Genomic DNA, 21,167 nt, shown 5'->3' on the forward strand with positions numbered 1-21,167 from the left:
CCAACCTAACGAATTGCAATATCCTTAGTATTTGTGCCAAGTGTATTACAAATTATGTTGTTGTTATTATATGGTAGTTTAATTAAAATGCGGATGTGCCTGCTACTGAATAATTTTTAAAAAAGAGCGATAGATTGCTTTTATTGACAAATATTTCTGGAAGCAACTTTGTCAATTGGTCATGCAATTTGATGAGTTCAAAAAATCGCAATGTTAAAAATGCAGAATTGGTTCTAACCATAAAGTGGTCTGAGTTATTAAGACTGACAGCGCCGATAAGTGAATATATGGTACATTATAAAAATTTATTCTCAGTGAAATTTAATGGGTGATAGAGGGATTTGGGAGGTATTTGGTATTTAGAGCGAAAAGCTACTTTTCGACCTTTCTTCCTGTCAATATGCCAATATTTTATTTAAAACCGATTAAATAGTTTAAAGAATGCCAAAAGTATCCAAAGTCAAATCTTTATATTACCTATGCACACACCAAAGACTAAAGAAACGAACTTAAGGAAATATAAGAAATGCGCACATACAATGAATTCGTATGTCTATATGCTTGTGTTGCCGCAAATGAACAAGCCTTAGTAGATTTAAAGTTCCATATAGCAAATTTAAATTTATTACAACAAAAATGGTGTTAATATGTATTAACTTTTATCTCGATATCGTTTAAATTACACTAAATGTGCTAAAATATCTATGCATACACATACATACATACATATATGTATATGTATGTATGTATGTTCTATATTGCGTGTAATACCCGAAATTTCTGGTTAATCACAGTTGAGTAAATCAATTACATTCTCTACAAAGTAATACACAATCATACCTACTGGCCACCTGAAGAACTGGACGAGGTGGAAGCCAGAGCATTACCACTGCTAGCCGCAAAGGCGCGCTGCAGATTACCGAAAAAGCCCCATAGCATACTAACAAGGCTGCCAGCAAAGTCAAGTAACTTGAATTCTGTGCTCTCGTTGGCGGATTCACGGTCCTCCTCTGTCTCTATTGCTGATGATTCATTCGCGGACATGTGATCGGCCATTCCACCCATCATCGAGCTCAACAGTTGATGATGTTGCCTAGCCGCATGTACCGTTTGGTTGTGCTGGTCGCGTACCGTATTCAGAAGAATACGCACAGGTTCCAAAACCGGAATGCTTTGTTTCGTGCGACTCCACATCATACCGCCGACATGGGGATGACTCTTGTTATTCACAGATTTAGGTGACTCATGCTGTTCATTGCGTCCAAAAATGTCATCCGCGTCCTCCAATGTGTTTTGTTTTGTTACAAGTAAGTCGTCAGTATGACTCATCGACTCCGTTGTGGAAACGTCAATTGTTTCAGTTGTATGAGTGCGTGAGAAGCCATTATCTAGACTCGTGTCCAGCTGCTCAATAAATGCCCCATATAACTGGGAAATGGGTGTTGATCGCTCCGTTACACGTATGGCAGCATTGCGTTCATGATCCACGCTGTGAACTTTCTCGTAGTCAAATTCCCTGATTTCAGCAATCTTAGCACCGGCTCTGCCTTGGTGTACATAGCTGACAATGTGGGTGGTTTGAGGTAGGGGAGTAGACGCCGGCAACGCTGCAATCTCCAAAATTGAGCACTGAAAGCAGAAAATGCAATATTTATTGAACAGTAGAAGTGAGAAACCTCATAAATCGATTCGTAAATTTAATTGAAACTTGCTAATGCAACACACGCGCGATACCACGCAAATGGCGGGCAATTATTCTAGTGGAAACACTGAAAAGGTTCGTAGCTCATCAAAATTACGCACAAATATGTTATGGCATTCATAACGACATACACACACACACACACTCAACTCTTTCACTCGATGAGCGTACGTTTCATTACAAAATACAATACATAGAGATATAACCGCCTAACTCATCGCTAATGGTGGAACCGTGTTCAAGGCCTAGACCGGGTTCTGCCGTTTCTCAAAAGATTTGTCTTTAGTTGCTAAAATATTGGAAGTTTTCGTCTAAATTATTCTCACCAGATTCACCGGATAATTGTCACGTTTTTAATATCACAAGCCCACTTAATTCTCTATAATGTAAAATTCAAACATATACATACAATATAGATATTGCACCTCTGCAGAGGAATGGTTAATTGTAAATACGCATGTAAATTATGCACTTACTGTCGCGAACACAAACACACAGGTGGATTGCCACAAGGAACCATGTACTCCCAGCATTATGGCCGATTCAGATTGAAAAAAAAATTAAATATTTGATTTAATGCAACGTTCTTGAACTTCAGTAAGAATATATTCCGCGGGATACAGTTTTGCTCCAAGCAACCCAACAGACAGCTGAGCCCGAACTAACCGCTACACACTTAGCCAATAAATCGAAGGTATGAATTCAAATTTTCGAAGTCAAACAAACTGATCCATGCACAAATTCAATGATTAGTATGCACAGCACATTTCAATACTTTTATGTTTCGCTGCATTACTCACATGGATTTATATCGCGGCGCACATGGAAACTTACTTGTAATTAACTGCGTTTGGACTTGCTGGAAGTTAATAGCACACAAGCGCACATACAAATCTACGATATACGTTTAATAGTATTGACAATGTTTAGAACGCCTTGCACCGATGCCAATAGCTCTGAATTATTTCGCACACACCTACAACGCCCCTGCATACATGTGGCGTGTGGGACACTATATGCTTCAGAGATTTTTGCTGTTTGTATGCGATTTGCTTACTGTGGTGCTTCACCCTTTTATAAAAATACTTTACGAAAAATCTGATTTTTTCAGTAATCTGCAAACATCTGAACCTTTCGTCAAAAAATTTTCAATGAAAATTTAAAAATACGAAAAACTTGTGTCATTTCTTCTGGTTTTTAGCAAAATTTCTTGTGTAAATAAAATTTTAATTGAAAACTATGCGAATATTTGGGAAAGTCCTGCAGACTTTGCGGGTGAGTTGACAACTAGTACACCCTCTTAGTGCCGTTGCCACTGTGCTGAATGCATATGTATATATGTATATATTTCTTCTTAGCTGTCTAGGCGACAACCGAACTTCAAACCACGTCGCTACTCTTCGATCTTGTGCTCCCATAACAGCGGGCGACGCACAAATCTTCATAACCGCAATGCAAAACATGGATCTATGCGATCAATGGCGGCAAAGTCAGGTAAATGGGTACTCTATAGCTATGGGAAGAAAAGTCTAATTTAAGTGTGTACCTAAATGCAGATTCTTCAAACAAAGGAAATGATATAAGCAAGACTAGCCTAACTAACATACTGCCAGTGGCTCTGATACAGTCTAAGTCTGCGACCACTTCCACAAAAATCATGTTGATTCCGCTTAACTTGTTTGATGGTGACGATGATGCCAGCAAAAACACCATGAACACTTTATCTATTATTCGAGAACATGCACGACAAATTGAAGCTTTTACTGAAAATGTAATGGGCACAGCAGAATCAACACATTATGGTGTACCATTGGCAAGTAATAACGCTGGAGCCTTGATGGATCAATGTTCAGGGAAAGACGATGTTACTCTATGGACACATGATGAGGAAATATCCAATTCACATGCATTACAGCCATCTGAAGAGACGATCAAGAGCAACCACATATCACTTTACGAAAAACTTGAGCGTGCCATGGCCGAACAAGAACGAAATCGTATCGAGACTCATGACTGTTATGAGGTAGCGGCCTGGAATAGTTCCAAACGTGACATGGTTGTGTATGTACCCGAGAATTTAGAGCAGAAATTGCAACAAATGGCAATAGCATCTATGCAGTTGATATTTGAAATGGATATGAGTAATATTCGTGATGCTATCTTTAGAAGTGCGGCCTTAGAGAAAATTAACATGTTTAAACCTCCAACACCGAAAACTTTGGAAGATCCCACAGTGAAAATAGAAGCTAATTTGGATCTAGGAAGGGATAAAACTGAAAGCACTATTCCTCTTGACTTCAATGCAATGATCCAGGGTACGGTCGAAATTGATCCATCAAAATACACACCCAGCGTTCTAGGTGAGATCAAAGTGCCGGAGTTCAATGATTGTGTCACAACCATAGCGGCTAATATATGTAGTACAGCGTTGCAGAAGGGATTTCCCGCGGATCTTAGCCGAATGGCGTATTCGACAAAGTCTCCAGCCAAAATCAAAAGCACAAATCGAGACCCACACATTGTTTGTGTTCGCGATGGTTCCAAAGGATGCGTTTCACCAGGCAACGCCTCTTACCCAAAATTCAAACCTCAAGACATAACCGCAAATATGCAACAGGCCAAAGAAAAGGCGAACAAAGCTAGTATATCGTCAGAAATCTCCCTACTCTCGTCTTCGGAAATAATTGACGCTTATAACTCACGTGGTCTAATGAGTTGTAAAGCTTATGCCAGAGCGCTAATTGAAGCAACCAAACGGCGTGCTGACATTGCTAACAAAAGTTCTGTACAATGTGATGATAAGAAATCTGTGAAAAAAGAAGCATTCAAGAAGAAAGATAAGTGTGGCGACACTAAAAACAATCCTTGTACCAAACCTCTGATAGACGAATGTGGTAACGAATTAAAAAAGAATTGTCCAACTAGGAAAAAGAAAGATGAGAAGAAGGACCCTTGCAAGAGTGATCCTTGTAAAAAGGCGGCTGGTAAAGACGAAGGATCTTGTACCACACCGGGTGTACCGAAACCCTGTGCCGGAAAGCGTAAAAAGAAGCCGACCAAGGATAAGGGGAAAAAAGACATATGTGGAAATTCGAAGAAAGGAAATAGATGTAATAGCGAAACTGATGTATGCCAACAGGAGAAAAAGCGGCCAAAACCAAAGAAGAAGAAATGTGATTTAGGTGACCCTTGTAAGGATCCGTGTCTTAACATCAATGAAAAATCTGACAAGAACAAAAAGGAATTCTCCTCTGGAAAAGATGACAAATGTAAGATGGTAAAGAGTTTATGTGATATGAAAAAATCCCCATCTTCGACTTGTGCTAGCGATAAGGCAGCGAAGAAATCTAAGAGCACCACCGACGTAAAAAAAACTGATAGCAAATGCGAATCCTCAAAAGCGAAAAAATCCGTATCCTCCAAAAGTAAATGCAAGCCATTTAATAGTGCTAGCTCTAAAGATAGCAATAAGTCAAAATGTAAATCAGACGGAAAATCAGGTGGAAAAGCAAAAAACCTTTGCGACGTAAAGAAACCACCATCTAAATCAGCCACAAACAAAGAATGTAAACGTTATGAAGGCTTCTGCAAAAGCAAAGATTCGAAAACCTCCTCATCTGATAAAGACCCATGTAAAAAATCAAATGCAGATAAATCAGAATCGAAATGTAAACCGATTAAAAGTCTGTGTGATGCAAAGAAATCTAAATCGGACAAAAAGCCCGATTGCAAGTCTGAAAGTGTGCCGAAGGGTGCTTCAAAATGCAAACCCATTAAAAGTCTATGCGATGCAAAGAAATCAGCATCTTCAGACAAAAAGTCTTCTAGCAAATCGGCTGACTGCAAGAAAGCAAAATCGTCGTCGCCTAAGAGTGATTCGAAAGATCATTGTCAGACGAAGAAAAAGTCAACGAAACCCAATTGCAAAACCAAACCTGGTTCTTCTGCAAGGAAGTACAACACTTTGGCGAATAATAAGTCATTTATGGAAATGTCTCCCATTAAACGTTACTTCAGCACTATTCCCGTATACTCTATTCCACGTGGACTCATTTCATGGAGACAATTCAGTTCGAAGAAAAGTGGTAAAGGGAAAAAGAAAGGCAGCAAGGATGACGGAATGTGCATGCAGTATCAATCAAAACCAAAGATCAAACGCATTGATAAACTCGAACGGAGGAAACCGAAATTAGACTGTTATAGCGATCCTGATGAGTGCCAAGAACAAGCCTGTAAGGATCCTATGAAATCAAGCTGTGCCAATAGCAAAAAGGGTAAGAGCAAAAATACTGAAAAGATATTGCAAAATATAAACTTACATTTGAATTTTTAAAATAAGGCAGAAAATGAGAATCCCTCACCTCTCAGCTTTAGAACATGTTTGCATATGACTAATCGCTTCCCTGTCCTTCACAAAAGAAATTATGGAACGGATTCCTGTAATGAAAATCGAGCCCGATGTTACGAAGAAGGTACAAAAAATTATGAATCCGAAAAAGAGCAGAAAATTGAGGAATATACTGATGAAGACAATACCGATTCATATCTTATAAACAAGACAAGAAACGAAGTGATAAGAATACTGGAACCGTGTACAGTCGAACGGTGTTTAGAAGCATTACCAAAGTTTAATGAGTATGGTAAAAAAATCCACTATTTATATAGGAATTTGTGATTTCGAAGAATAATCCATCCAATAGATGTACTGATACGCACCGAAGCAGTTGCGCTTTCAGGATCTGATCTCCATTACTATGAAACCGGAGGGAAATCCTATCCCGGCATGACTCTAGGTCATGATGCATCTGGAATAGTTCAAGAAGTATGCTCACTAATTTATATTTCTGGAAATTGTAGGACACGAACTTCTTCTGCCTTTTTTAGGTTGGTTGCTCAATAACGAAAATTCGACCAGGCGACCGTGTTGTTGTTGAATCGGGCTTAGCATGTGGCATTTGCGACTATTGCAAGAAAGGTTGTTACAACATCTGTAACAATTTAATATTCAATGGATTTCTACGCAAATACCAAGTTCACCCCGCTGATTTATGCCACAAAATCCCAGGCGATGTCGATATGATCGAAGCAACTCTTACGCAAACGTTGGCGCTTGGATGTCAGGCTTGTTTCAAAGCACAAGTTCTACCCACGACCAATGTCCTAATCATCGGAGCGGGTCCCACTGCCATTTCCGCGGCATTGTGCGCCCGCGCGATCGGGGTGGGTAACATCTGTGTAGCGTCCACAATAAAGGAACCCCTCGAAACAATTGAGAAAACCTTCCACTTTAAATGCATGCACTATGATGCGGACATGCAGTATTGCATGATACTTGAGTGTTTGTATAGCGCGTTACATGATTGGCCGGATGCTGTTATAAACTGTGCCGTGTCAGAGAAGTCAATGAATTTATCAGTAATGGCACTGAAGCCATGCGGCATATGCATCCTAGCGGAGTGTGATGCGGAGTGTGCGTGTTTCAATGCAATGGACGTTCTTATGAAAAATCTGAAACTGATTCCGAGCTTCCGTTCAATTAATATGTAAGTCATTGCCTCAATATTCACTCATCTGCAAAGCGTTTACATGTCGTTTGAACTTTTGTTACCTGTTTAGGTTTCCAACTGCGCTACAGTTGATTGATGGGGGTAAAGCACCTATTGGTCGACTAATTGCAAACGTCTTTCAATGGCGTAAAGTTGAGCAGGCTTTTCGAAAGGCGTTACATGAATCAAATATTGGTAATAAAAAAGTTGTAATAAGATGTACGGAGGAAGACAAAGATATATACAAGAAGGAAGATTGCAAAACTTAAACCAATAAAAATTAAAAAAATGGTATTTATAAGTGAAATTGTATTTGTGATAACTTCTGCTCTCGCTCTTTTTCTGCAATATAAAATAAAATTACGATAAAGAATTTTTTAATATATTTCACGGGTTCGTTTTATTCACTCGTTTCCGATTCCTTTCCTTATAGAATATGAACGCATATCTGGCAAACAGATGACGCCGTAACTAGTATGTCAGTTTGCGCAGCTGTTTTCTGTGAAAGCATCCCTGTAAAAAATATATACCTATTGTTTGCCTTTTGATGCAACGTGTTTGGTAGTATTTTGTAAAAATTTGTATATTGTTTTAATTTTTCATAAAATCTTATAATGGGAAAGCTCGATGTTACCGTGTTACGATATTTAACCAAGGAAGATTTTCGTGTGCTTACAGCGGTTTGTTTTCCCTAATGTAATAATGTACAATTCGATTAATTTTGTTTATATTTTAGATCGAAATGGGAATGAAGAATCATGAGCTTGTACCTGGACAATTAGCTGCATCTATTGCTAATTTAAAGGCTGGCGGCGTCCATAAATTACTGAGGGAGCTATGTAAACATAAACTGGTTTCATACGAACGTGGAAAAAAATGTGAGGAAACGAGAAAAATGCTAAACAATACGCCTATTATAATAAGTTTTTCGCACAGATGATGGATATCGCCTAACAAACACGGGGTATGACTATTTGGCTTTGAAATCTCTTACGTTGCGCGGTTCTGTATCGTCATTTGGTAACCAAATAGGTGTGGGCAAGGAATCAAATATATACGTGGTTGCTGACGAAGACGGTAAATCTATATGCTTAAAGCTTCATCGACTAGGTAGGACCTGTTTCAGAAATATTAAATCAAAGCGAGATTATCATGGTCGTCGACACAAAGCCTCGTGGCTATATTTATCACGTATATCGGCAACTAGAGAATTTGCTTATATGAGTGCCTTGCACGATCGTGGGTTCCCAGTGCCTAAACCAATAGACTTCAATCGACATTGCGTGTTAATGGAGCTTGTCAACGGATGGCCAATGTAAGTTGTATGAGAATGAAAAGCATATGAACAAAAATTTTAATTCAATTAAATCTCTACAAAGGACACAGGTTCAAGAATTAACAGATGTTGAACAAGTTTATGATGATCTTATGAATTTAATCGTTCGTCTTGGTAATGCTGGGGTTATCCATGGGGACTTCAATGAATTCAATTTAATGCTCACAGACGATGGAACGCCAATTTTAATTGATTTTCCACAAATGATGTCAACCTCACATGAAAATGCTGAATTGTAAGATATATACTTTTATACTTATTGACGATCAGTTATTAATTATTATTTGTGTTAATTAGTTTCTTCGATCGGGATGTGAATTGCGTCCGCGAAATGTTCCGTAGAAAATTTGGTTACGAAAGTGTAGACTTTCCTAAGTTTGCAGACTTAAAACGCGAAGACAACTTGGATGCAGAAGTACATTGCACAGGTTACGGTGTTACCAAGGAAATGGAGAGAGACATTTTGCAGGTAATTTGATTAAATGCGTAAAGATAACTCTATGGTAACATAATTTTGATGAATTTCTAGGAATATGGCATGATCCCCGAGGACGCCGATGAAACAATTCTTGAAAGCGATGATTCTGAGCTGGAAGAAACGCCAGTTGATAATTATCCCAAGGATACTCTTAAAGAGTATCGTCTTCAGCTTCAAAACGAAGTGAATTTCAGCGAAATGAAAAACACGCAGAAAACCGACGATTCTATACGACGTTATATTGAATCATGCTCGCAATATCTGGCGAATATAGATCTAGATCCATTATCCGAACTGACAAGTGAGCCCTCCCAAATAATGCTCACTAACTCAAACGAAGGTAAAACCAACAACATTCATCCAAGCCAAAATTTAGCTGAAGTTTTAAAAGATAACGGATCTAATGTGTGTGTCAACGCTAATGATTCAGATGCTGCATCAATGAGTTCTAATGATTTGGAAACCGATAACGTTCCCGAACTGCACGACATGGATCCAAATTCCCGAATGTATCGTTTAAAATTGGTGGAAAAGCTTTTGAATGATACACGCAGTCAGCGATCTTATTCAACCACTGCTAGTACTATAGCGCCATCAGTTATAACTGATCGTATTCGAAAAAATATGGGCGCAAAAGAAAAACGTGAAATGCGTAAGCATTGTGTGGCGAAAGGCGAGGCCAGTGCAGTGCACAGGCATCGCAAAGAAAATAAGGATGTGGTTAAAGAGTATGCTGGATGGGACTTTTGAAGAGCTTCCATTTTGTATTTCCAAACGAATGAGTGATAAATAAACGAACTAACGAAATTAAAAAAAACAGACATCGCTCTTTTGATATTTGCTTCGTTAAAAATATAATTTCCAAGTTGCTCTATTCACCAATCAAATATTTTATATACATACATACATATTTCAATGAACACTTTCTTTAATATGGATGTCACTTGATGTAAGTACTTTTTTAATATTTTAATATCAGGCTACGGATGATTTTATTAGTGGAGGGCATCACCATTCATGGATCCACCTACCTAACTACCTTAAAGAAAGCCGATCCATGAAAACTGTTGCTTTCAAATCTACTTAAATGTTATTTATCATATAAACAGCATATACCTTTAGTTGTTATGTGGATTTGAGTATTATTGCTCATCAGATGCTTTTTGTAATCAGTATTGGGACAGACTTGCTATAAGGTACTAATCAATAATTTATTTTCCGAAAGTTTTTGGACATGAGTTGATGCAAAATGATCAATGTGAAGCGTTTGCGAATCAATAAAAATACTAAAGTCGCATTGAAGGTTTCTTTAAGATTATTTTATTTGTACAGAGCAATCTATCATTCTTACATTCAAATCTAATCAGATACATCTAGAAGTCCTTTTCGATCGAAATATGGTAGTAGTGCTTTGATTATACTTTGCACCTTTTTATTGGTATACAATCTTTTGTAAAAATTTTTGGAACGCTCATTAACCTCGGTTAAGCTATTAAGGTCTGAATCGTCACTATTTTCACTGATCTGGAGCGGTTGGTTTACTATCGTAGATGTTAATGCTGGAAAGTAAGAAGATTTTAATGTATCATTTATATAAAAAAAGAGTAAAAAATGTAAAAAAATACCATAGAAACGTCGATCTTCCAATTGAATACAGAGATCGTGTAAGGAAGGAATATGCCCACCATATGTGAGCTTGTGTAGTGTGCTACTTAAAACCTCATGGTAATATTGAATTAATTCATCCTGACGATGCAAACGCAGTTGGTTTTCAAATGAAGTGTTAATTAGATAATGTAAGTCCCCGGCTGGCGATGACCAATTACTAAATTGAAAATCAATTAAGCGTGCATCCTTAACGTGCTTTGTGCGATTATTGTCGCCATGCTCTTCAAATGAGAACATTATATTAGTGGTCCAAACGTCGCCATGAATGAGCGTGAGGAAATGTCCCTCTTTAGGATCAAAACTCCGCACAGAATACTCGAATATATAGGGCTTCAGTTTGAGTAATTTCTCTTTGTAGTAATGTCCCAATTCCTCACAATTGTCAGCGAAATTTGCACATACCTCAACCATGCCTTCGTGGAAAGGTTCAAAGGCGTGATTTGAACGTCTGAGATACCCACCTTGTAAATTTGTCAAAATCTTTGGCGTGCGTTCGTTAAGCACAGCGGCAGTAGCATGAAATTTAGCCAGTTTCCTCAAGATTAGCCGAGCTTGCGACTCATCCAGCCCGGCTATACGATCACCTACGATAAAGTCCGACGCCGACAAATCCTCAAAAATTATAGCTGATCGTTCGAAATCCACATGTATTGTATCGGCAAAGAGCTTCTCATCATCCCCTATTTCTACCAATAATGCGGTCATTTGTGGTAGAATCTGTTTATACATAAGCATTTCTCTGTTGTAAACATCGAAATCATTCATAAATCTAGCAATGACTGGATCACCCTCATAATTAGTTTTTGCGATGTAAAATGCCTGACGCGGCTCCTTGCAGTTTGACTCCAGGAACTCTACTTTAAAACGCGTTAAAGTACTAATGAAACTATCACCTTTTGATGTTCCGCTAGAGTCACTAAGATTTGTTACAATGAGTCCTTTGTCTTTTTTGTATTCACGCAAAATTGTCTCGAAGTATTCCTTTGTTAACCAAGTTAAAACTGACTCAGTTGTTTCCTTCATTTTAATTAAATCAAATTCAATGCGATCACTGCTAAGCACAACCGAGTTCTAGAGACAACAAAATATTTGATGAATCTTTTATATAAGATGCCTCTTATAATTTACCTAGTTTTACAGTGAGCTGATAAGAATAGAAATGGGTGCAATGAGAGCAGTAATTTCTTCACATTATGGTGGTAACAAAAGGTAGTAACTTTGAGAATTGTTCGCAGTTGTGCTTAACTTTTCCGATCTTTCAAGAGTAACAATTTTAATAAAGTGCGAAAATTGTAGAATATCATAGCTCTTCATCTCTAGACTCATCCAAATATCAAGAATGAATTTTGACTAAGGAACACCATTTTAAAAGGTACTTTTGATGACAATAAAGCTTTTTTAGACGAATAATTTTGATGAAATTTTCTAAGCTCTACTCAATTATAACATTATTGAAGATTTCCCAAATTACGTCCTTAAAGAGGAAGTTTTTAAAATTAATTTAGACCTTGTTGCTTACTTCTTACGATTTACACTCATTTAAACGAGTGAAGTTAGCTATGTGCACAATCCCCTAATACCCATGTACACTTATTTGTTTAATCATAGTAACCACTTGTACATATACTACATTGAAAAACTTCTGTACAAATATATGACAGATTAACTATTTGTTAAGTTTTATTAAATCGAAATAACACAGAGATGTTTCGAAGCGTATTACAAATTGTTATTGCTATTCCGCTGGGCACTTGCATATAGCCTTATCTTACATATACATACATATGTACATATGTACATATGTACATATGTATGTATATAAGAAATAAGTGCATTGTCAAGGAGCTGTCTCCTATACGTTTTGATAGTAGTTGGTATTGTAATCATCACTTAAATAAATATTTTTTCGTACTCACTACTATTTATTAGACATCGTGATCATGTTAAATTTACAATGAAAGTCGCTGCGAAAGCAAAAGTGCATACTAATTTGGCCTCCCCAGGTTGAGATTATGATAGATCAAATGAAACAACATTAGTATTAACCTATAGATGCGGTATAATGTCAACCCGAAGTTCGAAAATGTTCTTGTTAGATACATGGACGTTAAGGGGAGTATAGACCCGATTTTTGGCACAAAGAATACTGTCATCACAAAAATATTCTCCCCGAACTTCAATTTAAATCCGATATCTTGAGGGCATTGTTTGTACAAAGTTGTATTTTGATAACCTCATTCATGTTTGATTTGTATGCTGTAAAGTGAAAGAATCAGATGGATTTTACTTTCCATATATTAGGCGTGGCTGTCATCCGATTTTACTTATGTATATCTAACTCGATTGATTTTAGGTGAACAAAAGTATGTTATTACCTTGTAGTAATCGAATGCGATATTCGCCGTGGCCAAGGCGCAAACAACCATAAATCTTTCGCAGAACCTTTCTCTCGAAAACTCGCAACGTCGACTCATCAGTTATTGTCATCGTCCAAGCCTCTGCACCGGATTAGGGGAATATTTAATAAAATTATGGTGCCCAGCACCAACCGAAATATACATCAATCCGATCGAAACATTAAAAACCAAGGGGACAGCGCTAACATATATACTTTATGGTTAAATATAAAACGATGTTTAAGTTGTCTGTCGTGTACAAAAAAATCTTTTGTTCTGGGTATAAGAAGGCGAATTTTCAAGACCATTGCAATGATTATCATTTACTTCTGTACTCTACGTAAAGATGAGATTGAGATATGCCTACATACATATGTATTAAACAATGCTAACATTTTACGACATAATAACCATATATTACCCGCAAACGCGTTAATTCCACCTTACATTCTCTGTATTTGTTCATGAATTTTGGGATTCCGCACAATTTATATTTATTATCGTAAGTATCTGTGCGCAATTTTTTGCACAGAATATTGTGAAATAGACTTATCTTAACGACAGATCTAAGTACTCAACTTCTAATTATCGTACTCATATTAAAGACGCTTCTAAATTAGTTGGAGCATATTTGTCCCTTAATTTAAGTTATTCTTCAAAATTCTCATAGCGGAGTTAGATTAGAGTCAAAATTTAGAGTCGGCCTAAAGTTAAAGCAACAGTTTTATATGAAACAATATCTTAGAAATTTATACGTTTTGCATTTATGGTTTAAACTAAAACCAGTCATGCTAAGTAACGAGCCGCAGGGCGTAGTGGTCTGCCTGATTTCAGCTGAAAGGATGTACTGAACTGGTCGGGACAGGGTCGAAGAACTCGTCTTCATTTTCGTTTCCACTTAAAGCAAGCCTTGTGCGATTTACTGTTAACTCTGTCCGACACACATGCATATGCGAGTGTAAGTGTAGTAATGTTGAGCGTTGTAAACCGTGTAAAAGTTGTTTGCTCATTTGTGGTGAAATTCTGAAGTTCGATAACGAATTTTATACGTACATTGTGCACACATACATACTGACATACATGTGTATATCCATACAGATAACTTTAATAATATTTGTAATTATAAATGTGAATGTAAATTTGTTTGTTAGGCTTTCACGCCGAAACCGCTTAACCGTATCATCATGAAACTTAGTACCCATAATGGCCTTCGAAAGGACATAAAATACTTATAACTTAAAAAAAAGTATATTTTTTACGGACTGAGAAAAAATCTCTTTTTGCAGATGTTATGGTTTGTAAACAAAAGTGACATTTTGAAAAATTAAAAAATATATATTTGATGCTTTTGGAAAATTGTTAAATTTTGTTTTTAAAGAAATGATAGAAGCTACTACCCATACAAATCGACAAAATATTAGTGCCGAAGTTCCAGTTAAAGAAAAAAATAAAAATCTGTTCAGTTTCCGGTTAAGCTCAGATTTGGTGTTACTGTCAGCAAAGCGTAAGGGCAGACATTACAGGAGGCAGGGGTGCATTCAGAAAAGCTATCCTTCTTTAAGCTCAAGGTTAGCCTGTTCGCGAGTGTCAAATGTCCACAAAGCCGCGGGCAAAGCTAGTATTTCTAAAAATCAGACAAAATTGGAGTTTTCTGGTAACCACCTCCGGCACGAAGATGATCGGCGCGGTAAAGTACACGGGTACATACTATATTTAGTTATTTGCTGTTGTTTATGATCTTTGATTATTTTAAGAAATTCATGCGATCGAAGCACCGGGTAAAGGTAGTATAATAATAGAATGCGTATGTAATTGATGTTTAAAATTGACTCAATTTGAATAGTCGTTATACAATTTGTATAAATGAATATGTTAGAATTCACACATTAAAACATAAAAAATATAAACATTACAAACATAACTACAAAACATATTATTCAGTTATTCTACTAAATACTTACTGCCATAATACCTTGGGGATAAAGAACGAAACGATATTGTATTTATTTAGGAACATTTCTTTTATTCACATATTGATAAAATTGCGTATATTTACATATGTATATATGGTACATACGTATATACAATCCAAAGACCTTTACTATTATATTTTATTTAGTTACATCAAGTAGTCCTTTGCGATCGAAGTAAGGCAGTAATGCTATAGCGTTATCTTGTATTCTTTTATTTGTGTATAAAAGCCTACGAAATGCATGCGAATGCTCCCCAGTTCCCATCACAATGTTGAAATCAGCTTCATCAGTTTTGTCATTAATAAGGAGAGCCTGACATACCAGCGACGAAGCAACCGCTATAGAGATAAAGGAGAATATATTTCCAAGGCAAAATTCAAATATCAGAAATACATATATATGAGGATGTATCTACGTACCGTAAAATCGGTGAGACTCCATTTGCACAGTAAATTCATGTAAACTAGGTATGTGTCCTTTATAATGGAGTAGACGCAAAGTTTCAGACAAAAAACCATGATAATACTTGACAAGTTCATCCTCTCGGTGCAGCTTAAATTCTAAAGGCAATGAAGTTTGAAAGAAATAGTGAAGGTCGAGCGCCGGCGACGTCCATGCACTGAATTGAAAATCGATCAGCAAGATATCTTTAATTACCCTTCCAGTTGTTGATCGTTCATCACTACCGTCACAATATTCATATCTTAACATTACATTATTGGTCCACATATCACCATGATTAAGTGTTAAAAAGTCATCCTGACGGGGATCAAAGGCACGCGTACCATATTCCATCACATGTGACTTTAACTTGAGCAGTTTGTTCTTGTAATAAGATCCCAAACTCGCGCAATCTCCAGCAAAATCCGCACAAGCTTCTAGAACGCCCTCGAAAAACGGTGCAAACCCACTTGTCTCACGATTAAATATCCCCCTTTGCAATTTAGTTAGAATGCCAGGCTCACGCTCATTTAGTACGGCCGCGGTTGCATGCATTTTTGCTAGTTTTTTAAGTGTCAACATGGTCTGCGCTTCATCCATCCCAACTAACCGATCAGGAGTAACAAATTTTAACACTGCAAGGTCTTCAAAAATTATAGCTGAATGCTTGTAGTCCACATAAATGGTGTCGGCAAATAGTTTATCTGTGTCACCGATTTCCTTTAGCAACTCGGTCAGTTTTGGTAAGACTTTTTCGTACATTAACATTTCCGTGTTATAGATATCATATTGACTCATGATACTTGCTGCGAAAGGATCACTTTCATGTGAGGTCTTCACGATATATAAACCATGTTCGGTTTCCTTGGTGCTTAACTTGAAATCGACGCTGATTCGTGTCATCACACTGGCATAGTTGTCACCCTTTTTTGTGGCTGGTTTTATGTCCAGTTTTGTGATTGAAAGTCCTTCATCCTTTTTATTCTTTCGTAGAAAAGACTCGACGTACTCCGTTGTTAACCAAAGTGGGGCTGTCTGGTATTTTATGTCCTTCATTGTTTAAAGAAATTAAAATTAATTTATATTCTATTGTTTGTCTTCACTCAGCAAGTTTTTCTTCAAGTCTGGAAGCTTTCTTCAATCGGACACTGGCATTTATAACTAGCTGGCCGCACTTTACAAACATATATTATCAATTATATCTGCCGTCTGAGAGTGAACTAATAGAAATGAAAAACCCATAGGCTTTAACATGTGTGTGTGTTTATGTGTGTGCCAATTCAGCAAAGTAATAACTAAAATTGCGAATGCCAACTTTGAAATAGCTAAGTACCCACTTACCTCTGTTCCGTTGTAATATTCGAAAAGATAAGTTTGTAATTTTTGTAGATAGTATTTTTATTATTACTATATTACTACATATGTATATATGTATATACATATGTGTGTAAGTATGCACCTACTTAAGTAAAAGGGAAGAGAATAGAGATCTCACCCATACGAAATACTCTAGCAACATTTTGCTCAATAGATAGTTCAAATATTTTTGTACTTTCACTTGATCTGTTCGTACTTCTGTACAATATCAGATAACTTAAAGTAAGTAGAGCAGAATGGATTAATGTTCGGCAATGACCATATAGTATGTATATGTCCATTGAGCTAGTTTAATTATATCCCAACCCATATGTTCATCGGTAAATACATTAAATAACTGAAATAAATAATAGCTTTTGTCGCCGCACAATCAGTCATGTTCAGATTATTTTGTAGTGGAATAGGAGCTCCGGCTCTATTCCTTCGCTTCGTGTATAATAATTTAATGTAAATGCCTTTTATTCCTACAAAATCTTAAATATGTGTACATACCATATACATATGTATACACTCGTGGCCACGCAAAATTTTCAAGTATTGTGCATATTTAACTACATTTTATATCGATACTTTATGCGGTATAGAAATTTTTTTATTTAAAAATAACTTAATGACTTAATCAAAATATTAAAAATTGAAAACAAAACACATTCAACTATAGATAAATCAATTGAATGATAGTGAGCTTTACAAAATGAGCTCGAAGTGTAAGAGACTGACATGTGATCAAAAAATTATATTTTTTATTTCTTTAATATAATTTCATTTACACTATACTTGAAATTAATATTATATATTTTTTTAATTGAAACACGAAGTTTAGTAGGTGTAACACTTTAAAAACAATAAAATCGGCCGCTTTTGTATAAGCACAGAAAAGCTAATTTGTGTTTTACTCATTAAACGAAATAAATTAAAAACTATAATTATAATATGATAATATAATTTAGTTTACTTATGCTTACTAAAAAAATAAAAAATACAAAATTGGTGAAAATAATGAATGAACGAAAAAGTCCGAAAAAAATTAAGAAAGTATAGTGGTAAGGTTTGCGTGGCCACGAGTGTAATATACATACATACATATGCACATATACCGCTGTTTCATATGCGGTACATACACAAGTACCTGCATACATACGTATGTAGGCATTGCGGGGAGGGTATACTATATGCTAGCCCTTTAGTAGCTTACTAAAGTATTCAAACAGTGAAATATGATTTGCAATTAAAGACGAAAACGTTCATTGCTTGGTCCATGGAAAAAACTATGAATTTTCCAAATCTTAACTGTAAATGAACATTCTTTTGCTTTGATACTTGTTTATAGACTGGCGAAACCTAAACCAATGTGAGCCAACTGTAGCCTTCTCAAAGCAACGTATATTCCCACGTGGTCATAGAAATACGTTGCATCTGAAGAATTTCTCCATGAAGGTTTCCAGTCAAAATGGTTCCTTCAAGAAGACTTCCGGTGATTTTTGTTGCCCAAACGTGATTTTTGAAAATGTCTGTCGGAAAATTCTTGCGCTAGTTATTGCTTTGTTATGAATGTCTAATGGAAGCATGAATGCTGTTGTGTCGTTCAACCACCGTCTAGAAAAGTAGCCACAATGACTGGGTATACAACTGCCAATATGATTTTCTAATGTGACCCTATCTTTTGCCACAAACAAAACTATAAATCACGTGACAAAAATCCACCATGTAGTATTGGCAGAACTCCGATTGAAAATGTACGTAATGTGAGTATGCATATTAAAAAACCGCGTTTACTCAACCCGGACAAAAAATTCGAATTAAACTACAAACATGTGCCCATCAACCTTTTCTTTAGCTTTGACCTCGCAAAGACTTATTTTTGTTTGCAAACTTCAGAGCCGTCATCAGACTACTGAGACCACGTCCAGAAATAAATCCTTTATTTTTCCAAAATAATCAAATAATTTGTAGACTATGTACTTAAGGACCACCCTTGTAGGTGGTGTTCCAAAAACATCGTTACTTAAATCAATTTATAATTTTGCTACAGATCACATTATTTCCTTGAGAAATAAACATTTGGCTACAAACACATTTCACAAATATTAAATGAAATTATTACTGTTTAAATCTGTTTTACAAGTCGGGTAAATGCTCCCATGTCATTCCATTTGCAGCTGTTGAGTAAAACATTTGGTGCGATCTGCTGAATTACAACTTTTTTTCCTAATAAGTATTTTATTCGAATCGGCTGCAAGTACACTAAATGTGTTAATATTTTCTAAGTGGAAAGACTTCGGTTACTTAAGTTAAAAAAAAAAAAAACAGATTTTCTCCGTAAGAGCTGTAGTAAATATATTGTAATGATTCGTTTTTGGTATTATCAGTTATATTTAAGGTACTATGTTGAAATTGTTAGTCTGTCTGATTCACTTCCAAAAGTCCTCGTCTATGGAATACTGGTAGTAAGTTGGAAAGGTTTCTCTGAACCTTCTTGTTGCGGTACAAGTTGTATTTGAATTTAATTGCACGCTCATCCTCGCCTACCAAAGAATTAAAATCTGCATCAGCTGTGTCTTCATTTATCATCACCGGTTGTATGACACACGCCGAATGAAAAGCTACAAGAATGAAAAAGTATTTACATACATATGTGTGTGTGAATATAAAATATTTATGTTGAACCAATTACCGAAAAAACGTTTCTGTTCAACTTGTTGACGGAAATGATTTAACGAAGGTACTGGGAGTGAACTATAGCTCAGTCTTCTCAGCACATCGCTGAAAATACCATGGTAATACTGAAATAGTATATCCTGTTTGTGAAGGCGCAATGGCTCTTGCAGCGAGGTGTTGAAGAGATGGTGCAGATCTAGTGCTGGCGAGCCCCAAAATGAGTACTGAAAGTCGATGATGCGCACATCTACTGGTTCACCTGTCTTCGGGTCGTATTTGAACATAACATTGTTGATCCAGACATCGCCATGGGCCAACACATTTACCTGCCCCGGTGTGGGTGTGAAGCAACGTTTTCCGATTTCCATGTAATGCGGTGCCAGTCTTTTTAGTTTATCCCCATAGAACGCAAGGTCGGGCATATTTTTCAATATAAACTCAGCACATAACAACAGGGATCCAACAAAATAGGTACTATAATTATCGGTGTAGCGATTAAAGAAGCCGCGATCGTATTTTTCCAAGTAACCATTCTCACGCTCATTAAGCACCGCCGATGTGGCATGCAATTTAGCCAACTTCTGCAATATTAGTTTTGTATGTGTCATATCTAGGCCTTGCAAGCGATTCGCCATGATAAAGCCCTTCTCCTTGAGATCCTCGAAAATCAGCAATTGGCGTTTGTGATCTACATGGATGGCTGTAGAAAACAACTCATCAGAATCATCGATCTCGCGAAGCAGCGCAGTTAACTTAGGCAGCACTTCCTCATAAATGGACATTTCACGATTGAATATATCATAAGGAGCCATGATAGCGCTTGCAATAGGATCGCTTTCGTAAGAAGTCTTCACAATTAAACTCTTCTCGAGTCGCTGTTGGCTTCTGCTAAGTTGATATTTTGCTATGACGCGAGTCAAAACTCCACCAAAATTCTCACCCTTCCCCATAGCCGGTTGGGCGTGTATGGAGTATAGGTGAAGACTGGGATCCTTGTGGTGAACACGTAACGCCTCCTGTACATAATTCTCTGTCAGCCACTCAGGCGAATTCAGCCTCTGATATGCCATTTGAATTTGTAAAGCTTTCTCATGCACACACCTTTATATACTAAATCCCAGAGTGTAAAATTTTTCCGCACAATGATAACATAATGTTGCGCTAGTCTTTTAACACTTCGGGCTACATTTGTTTAAATAAGTGTTTTAATTTGAACAAAAAACTGCAAAAGAGATTTAAACAATTTACTGCACGAGAATTGGTACAGTTAATTATATTTGCATTCCTTCATGTACAAGCTCGATTAACTTTTGGAAGTACTCGCTGTCGTAGCACGTATTTGTAGGAGCTTGACGTCCGCCTTTGAATGACGATGAAAGTCTTATAACCAGACGGAATTACTTACACAAATAAAAATATTACTTTTATACACAACAGTAAATTTAAATAAAAATATAATATTTTTAGACAAATAACCAAATATAACCAAAATTGAGAGCTAAAGATCTGCTGTACAACTGTCTATTAGAACTAAGTTCATTTTTGAATGTTAATTTGTATGGTTAGGCGCTATTTATGTATAATCATTATGG

At 36.6% G+C, this 21,167-nt stretch overlaps 5 protein-coding genes across 6 annotated transcripts; 2 read left to right on the forward strand and 3 right to left on the reverse strand.

The window, feature by feature from the left end:
* Positions 1-594: 594 nt before the first annotated feature.
* LOC120776864 lies at positions 595-2,362 on the reverse strand. The gene is made up of 2 exons (XM_040107922.1): positions 2,179-2,362; positions 595-1,629 (listed from the first exon to the last, which is right to left on the reverse strand). The coding sequence occupies exons 1-2, from the start codon at positions 2,233-2,235 to the stop codon at positions 841-843; spliced, it is 846 nt and encodes a 281-aa protein (XP_039963856.1). The 5' UTR covers positions 2,236-2,362; the 3' UTR covers positions 595-840.
* A 514-nt stretch (positions 2,363-2,876) lies between these two features.
* On the forward strand, positions 2,877-7,579 carry LOC120766353. Of its 2 annotated transcripts, XM_040091782.1 has the most exons (7): positions 2,877-2,977; positions 3,061-3,196; positions 3,259-5,976; positions 6,046-6,342; positions 6,403-6,524; positions 6,587-7,245; positions 7,319-7,579. In XM_040091782.1, exons 1-7 carry the CDS (start codon positions 2,942-2,944, stop codon positions 7,515-7,517), a joined length of 4,167 nt encoding a protein of 1,388 aa, XP_039947716.1. In that variant the 5' UTR covers positions 2,877-2,941; the 3' UTR covers positions 7,518-7,579. The 2 variants fall into 2 exon arrangements, with proteins under 2 accessions (XP_039947716.1, XP_039947717.1); XM_040091783.1 differs by lacking the exons at positions 6,403-6,524; positions 6,587-7,245; positions 7,319-7,579 and having other exon boundaries at positions 6,042-6,131.
* A 220-nt stretch (positions 7,580-7,799) lies between these two features.
* Positions 7,800-9,883, forward strand: LOC120773201 (serine/threonine-protein kinase rio2). The gene is made up of 6 exons (XM_040102142.1): positions 7,800-7,928; positions 7,985-8,126; positions 8,185-8,563; positions 8,628-8,819; positions 8,882-9,053; positions 9,114-9,883. The coding sequence occupies exons 1-6, from the start codon at positions 7,863-7,865 to the stop codon at positions 9,810-9,812; spliced, it is 1,650 nt and encodes a 549-aa protein (XP_039958076.1). The 5' UTR covers positions 7,800-7,862; the 3' UTR covers positions 9,813-9,883.
* A 476-nt stretch (positions 9,884-10,359) lies between these two features.
* LOC120782357 lies at positions 10,360-16,729 on the reverse strand. The gene is made up of 4 exons (XM_040114596.1): positions 15,519-16,729; positions 15,241-15,437; positions 10,688-11,801; positions 10,360-10,621 (listed from the first exon to the last, which is right to left on the reverse strand). The coding sequence occupies exons 1-4, from the start codon at positions 16,594-16,596 to the stop codon at positions 10,422-10,424; spliced, it is 2,589 nt and encodes an 862-aa protein (XP_039970530.1). The 5' UTR covers positions 16,597-16,729; the 3' UTR covers positions 10,360-10,421.
* A 2,120-nt stretch (positions 16,730-18,849) lies between these two features.
* On the reverse strand, positions 18,850-20,752 carry LOC120782541. Its single transcript, XM_040114872.1, has 2 exons — positions 19,592-20,752; positions 18,850-19,520 (listed from the first exon to the last, which is right to left on the reverse strand). Exons 1-2 carry the CDS (start codon positions 20,643-20,645, stop codon positions 19,315-19,317), a joined length of 1,260 nt encoding a protein of 419 aa, XP_039970806.1. The 5' UTR covers positions 20,646-20,752; the 3' UTR covers positions 18,850-19,314.
* Between the last annotated feature and the right edge of the window lie 415 nt (positions 20,753-21,167).

Source organism: Bactrocera tryoni, chromosome 1 (genome assembly GCF_016617805.1).
Source record: "Bactrocera tryoni isolate S06 chromosome 1, CSIRO_BtryS06_freeze2, whole genome shotgun sequence".
Classification (NCBI taxonomy): domain Eukaryota; kingdom Metazoa; phylum Arthropoda; class Insecta; order Diptera; family Tephritidae; genus Bactrocera; species Bactrocera tryoni.

Bases quoted from the DNA above. Each gene is read 5' to 3' on its own strand.
- LOC120782357 (XM_040114596.1), bottom strand. From the start codon at position 16,596: ATGAAGGACATAAAATACCAGACAGCCCCACTTTGGTTAACAACGGAG. The intron at 15,438-15,518 runs GTACGTAGATAC...TTATCTCTATAG, and splicing joins GGAGTCTCACCGATTTTACG to CGGTTGCTTCGTCGCTGGTA. The intron at 10,622-10,687 runs GTATTTTTTTAC...CTTACTTTCCAG, and splicing joins GGAAGATCGACGTTTCTATG to CATTAACATCTACGATAGTA.
- LOC120782541 (XM_040114872.1), bottom strand. From the start codon at position 20,645: ATGGCATATCAGAGGCTGAATTCGCCTGAGTGGCTGACAGAGAATTAT. The intron at 19,521-19,591 runs GTAATTGGTTCA...TCATTCTTGTAG, and splicing joins TGAACAGAAACGTTTTTTCG to CTTTTCATTCGGCGTGTGTC.
- LOC120776864 (XM_040107922.1), bottom strand. From the start codon at position 2,235: ATGCTGGGAGTACATGGTTCCTTGTGGCAATCCACCTGTGTGTTTGTG. The intron at 1,630-2,178 runs GTAAGTGCATAA...TTCTGCTTTCAG, and splicing joins GTGTGTTTGTGTTCGCGACA to TGCTCAATTTTGGAGATTGC.
- LOC120773201 (XM_040102142.1), top strand. From the start codon at position 7,863: ATGGGAAAGCTCGATGTTACCGTGTTACGATATTTAACCAAGGAAGAT. The intron at 8,564-8,627 runs GTAAGTTGTATG...ATCTCTACAAAG, and splicing joins CTTGTCAACGGATGGCCAAT to GACACAGGTTCAAGAATTAA. The intron at 9,054-9,113 runs GTAATTTGATTA...ATGAATTTCTAG, and splicing joins TGGAGAGAGACATTTTGCAG to GAATATGGCATGATCCCCGA.
- LOC120766353 (XM_040091782.1), top strand. From the start codon at position 2,942: ATGCGAATATTTGGGAAAGTCCTGCAGACTTTGCGG. The intron at 2,978-3,060 runs GTGAGTTGACAA...ATTTCTTCTTAG, and splicing joins AAGTCCTGCAGACTTTGCGG to CTGTCTAGGCGACAACCGAA. The intron at 6,343-6,402 runs GTAAAAAAATCC...TCCATCCAATAG, and splicing joins ACCAAAGTTTAATGAGTATG to ATGTACTGATACGCACCGAA.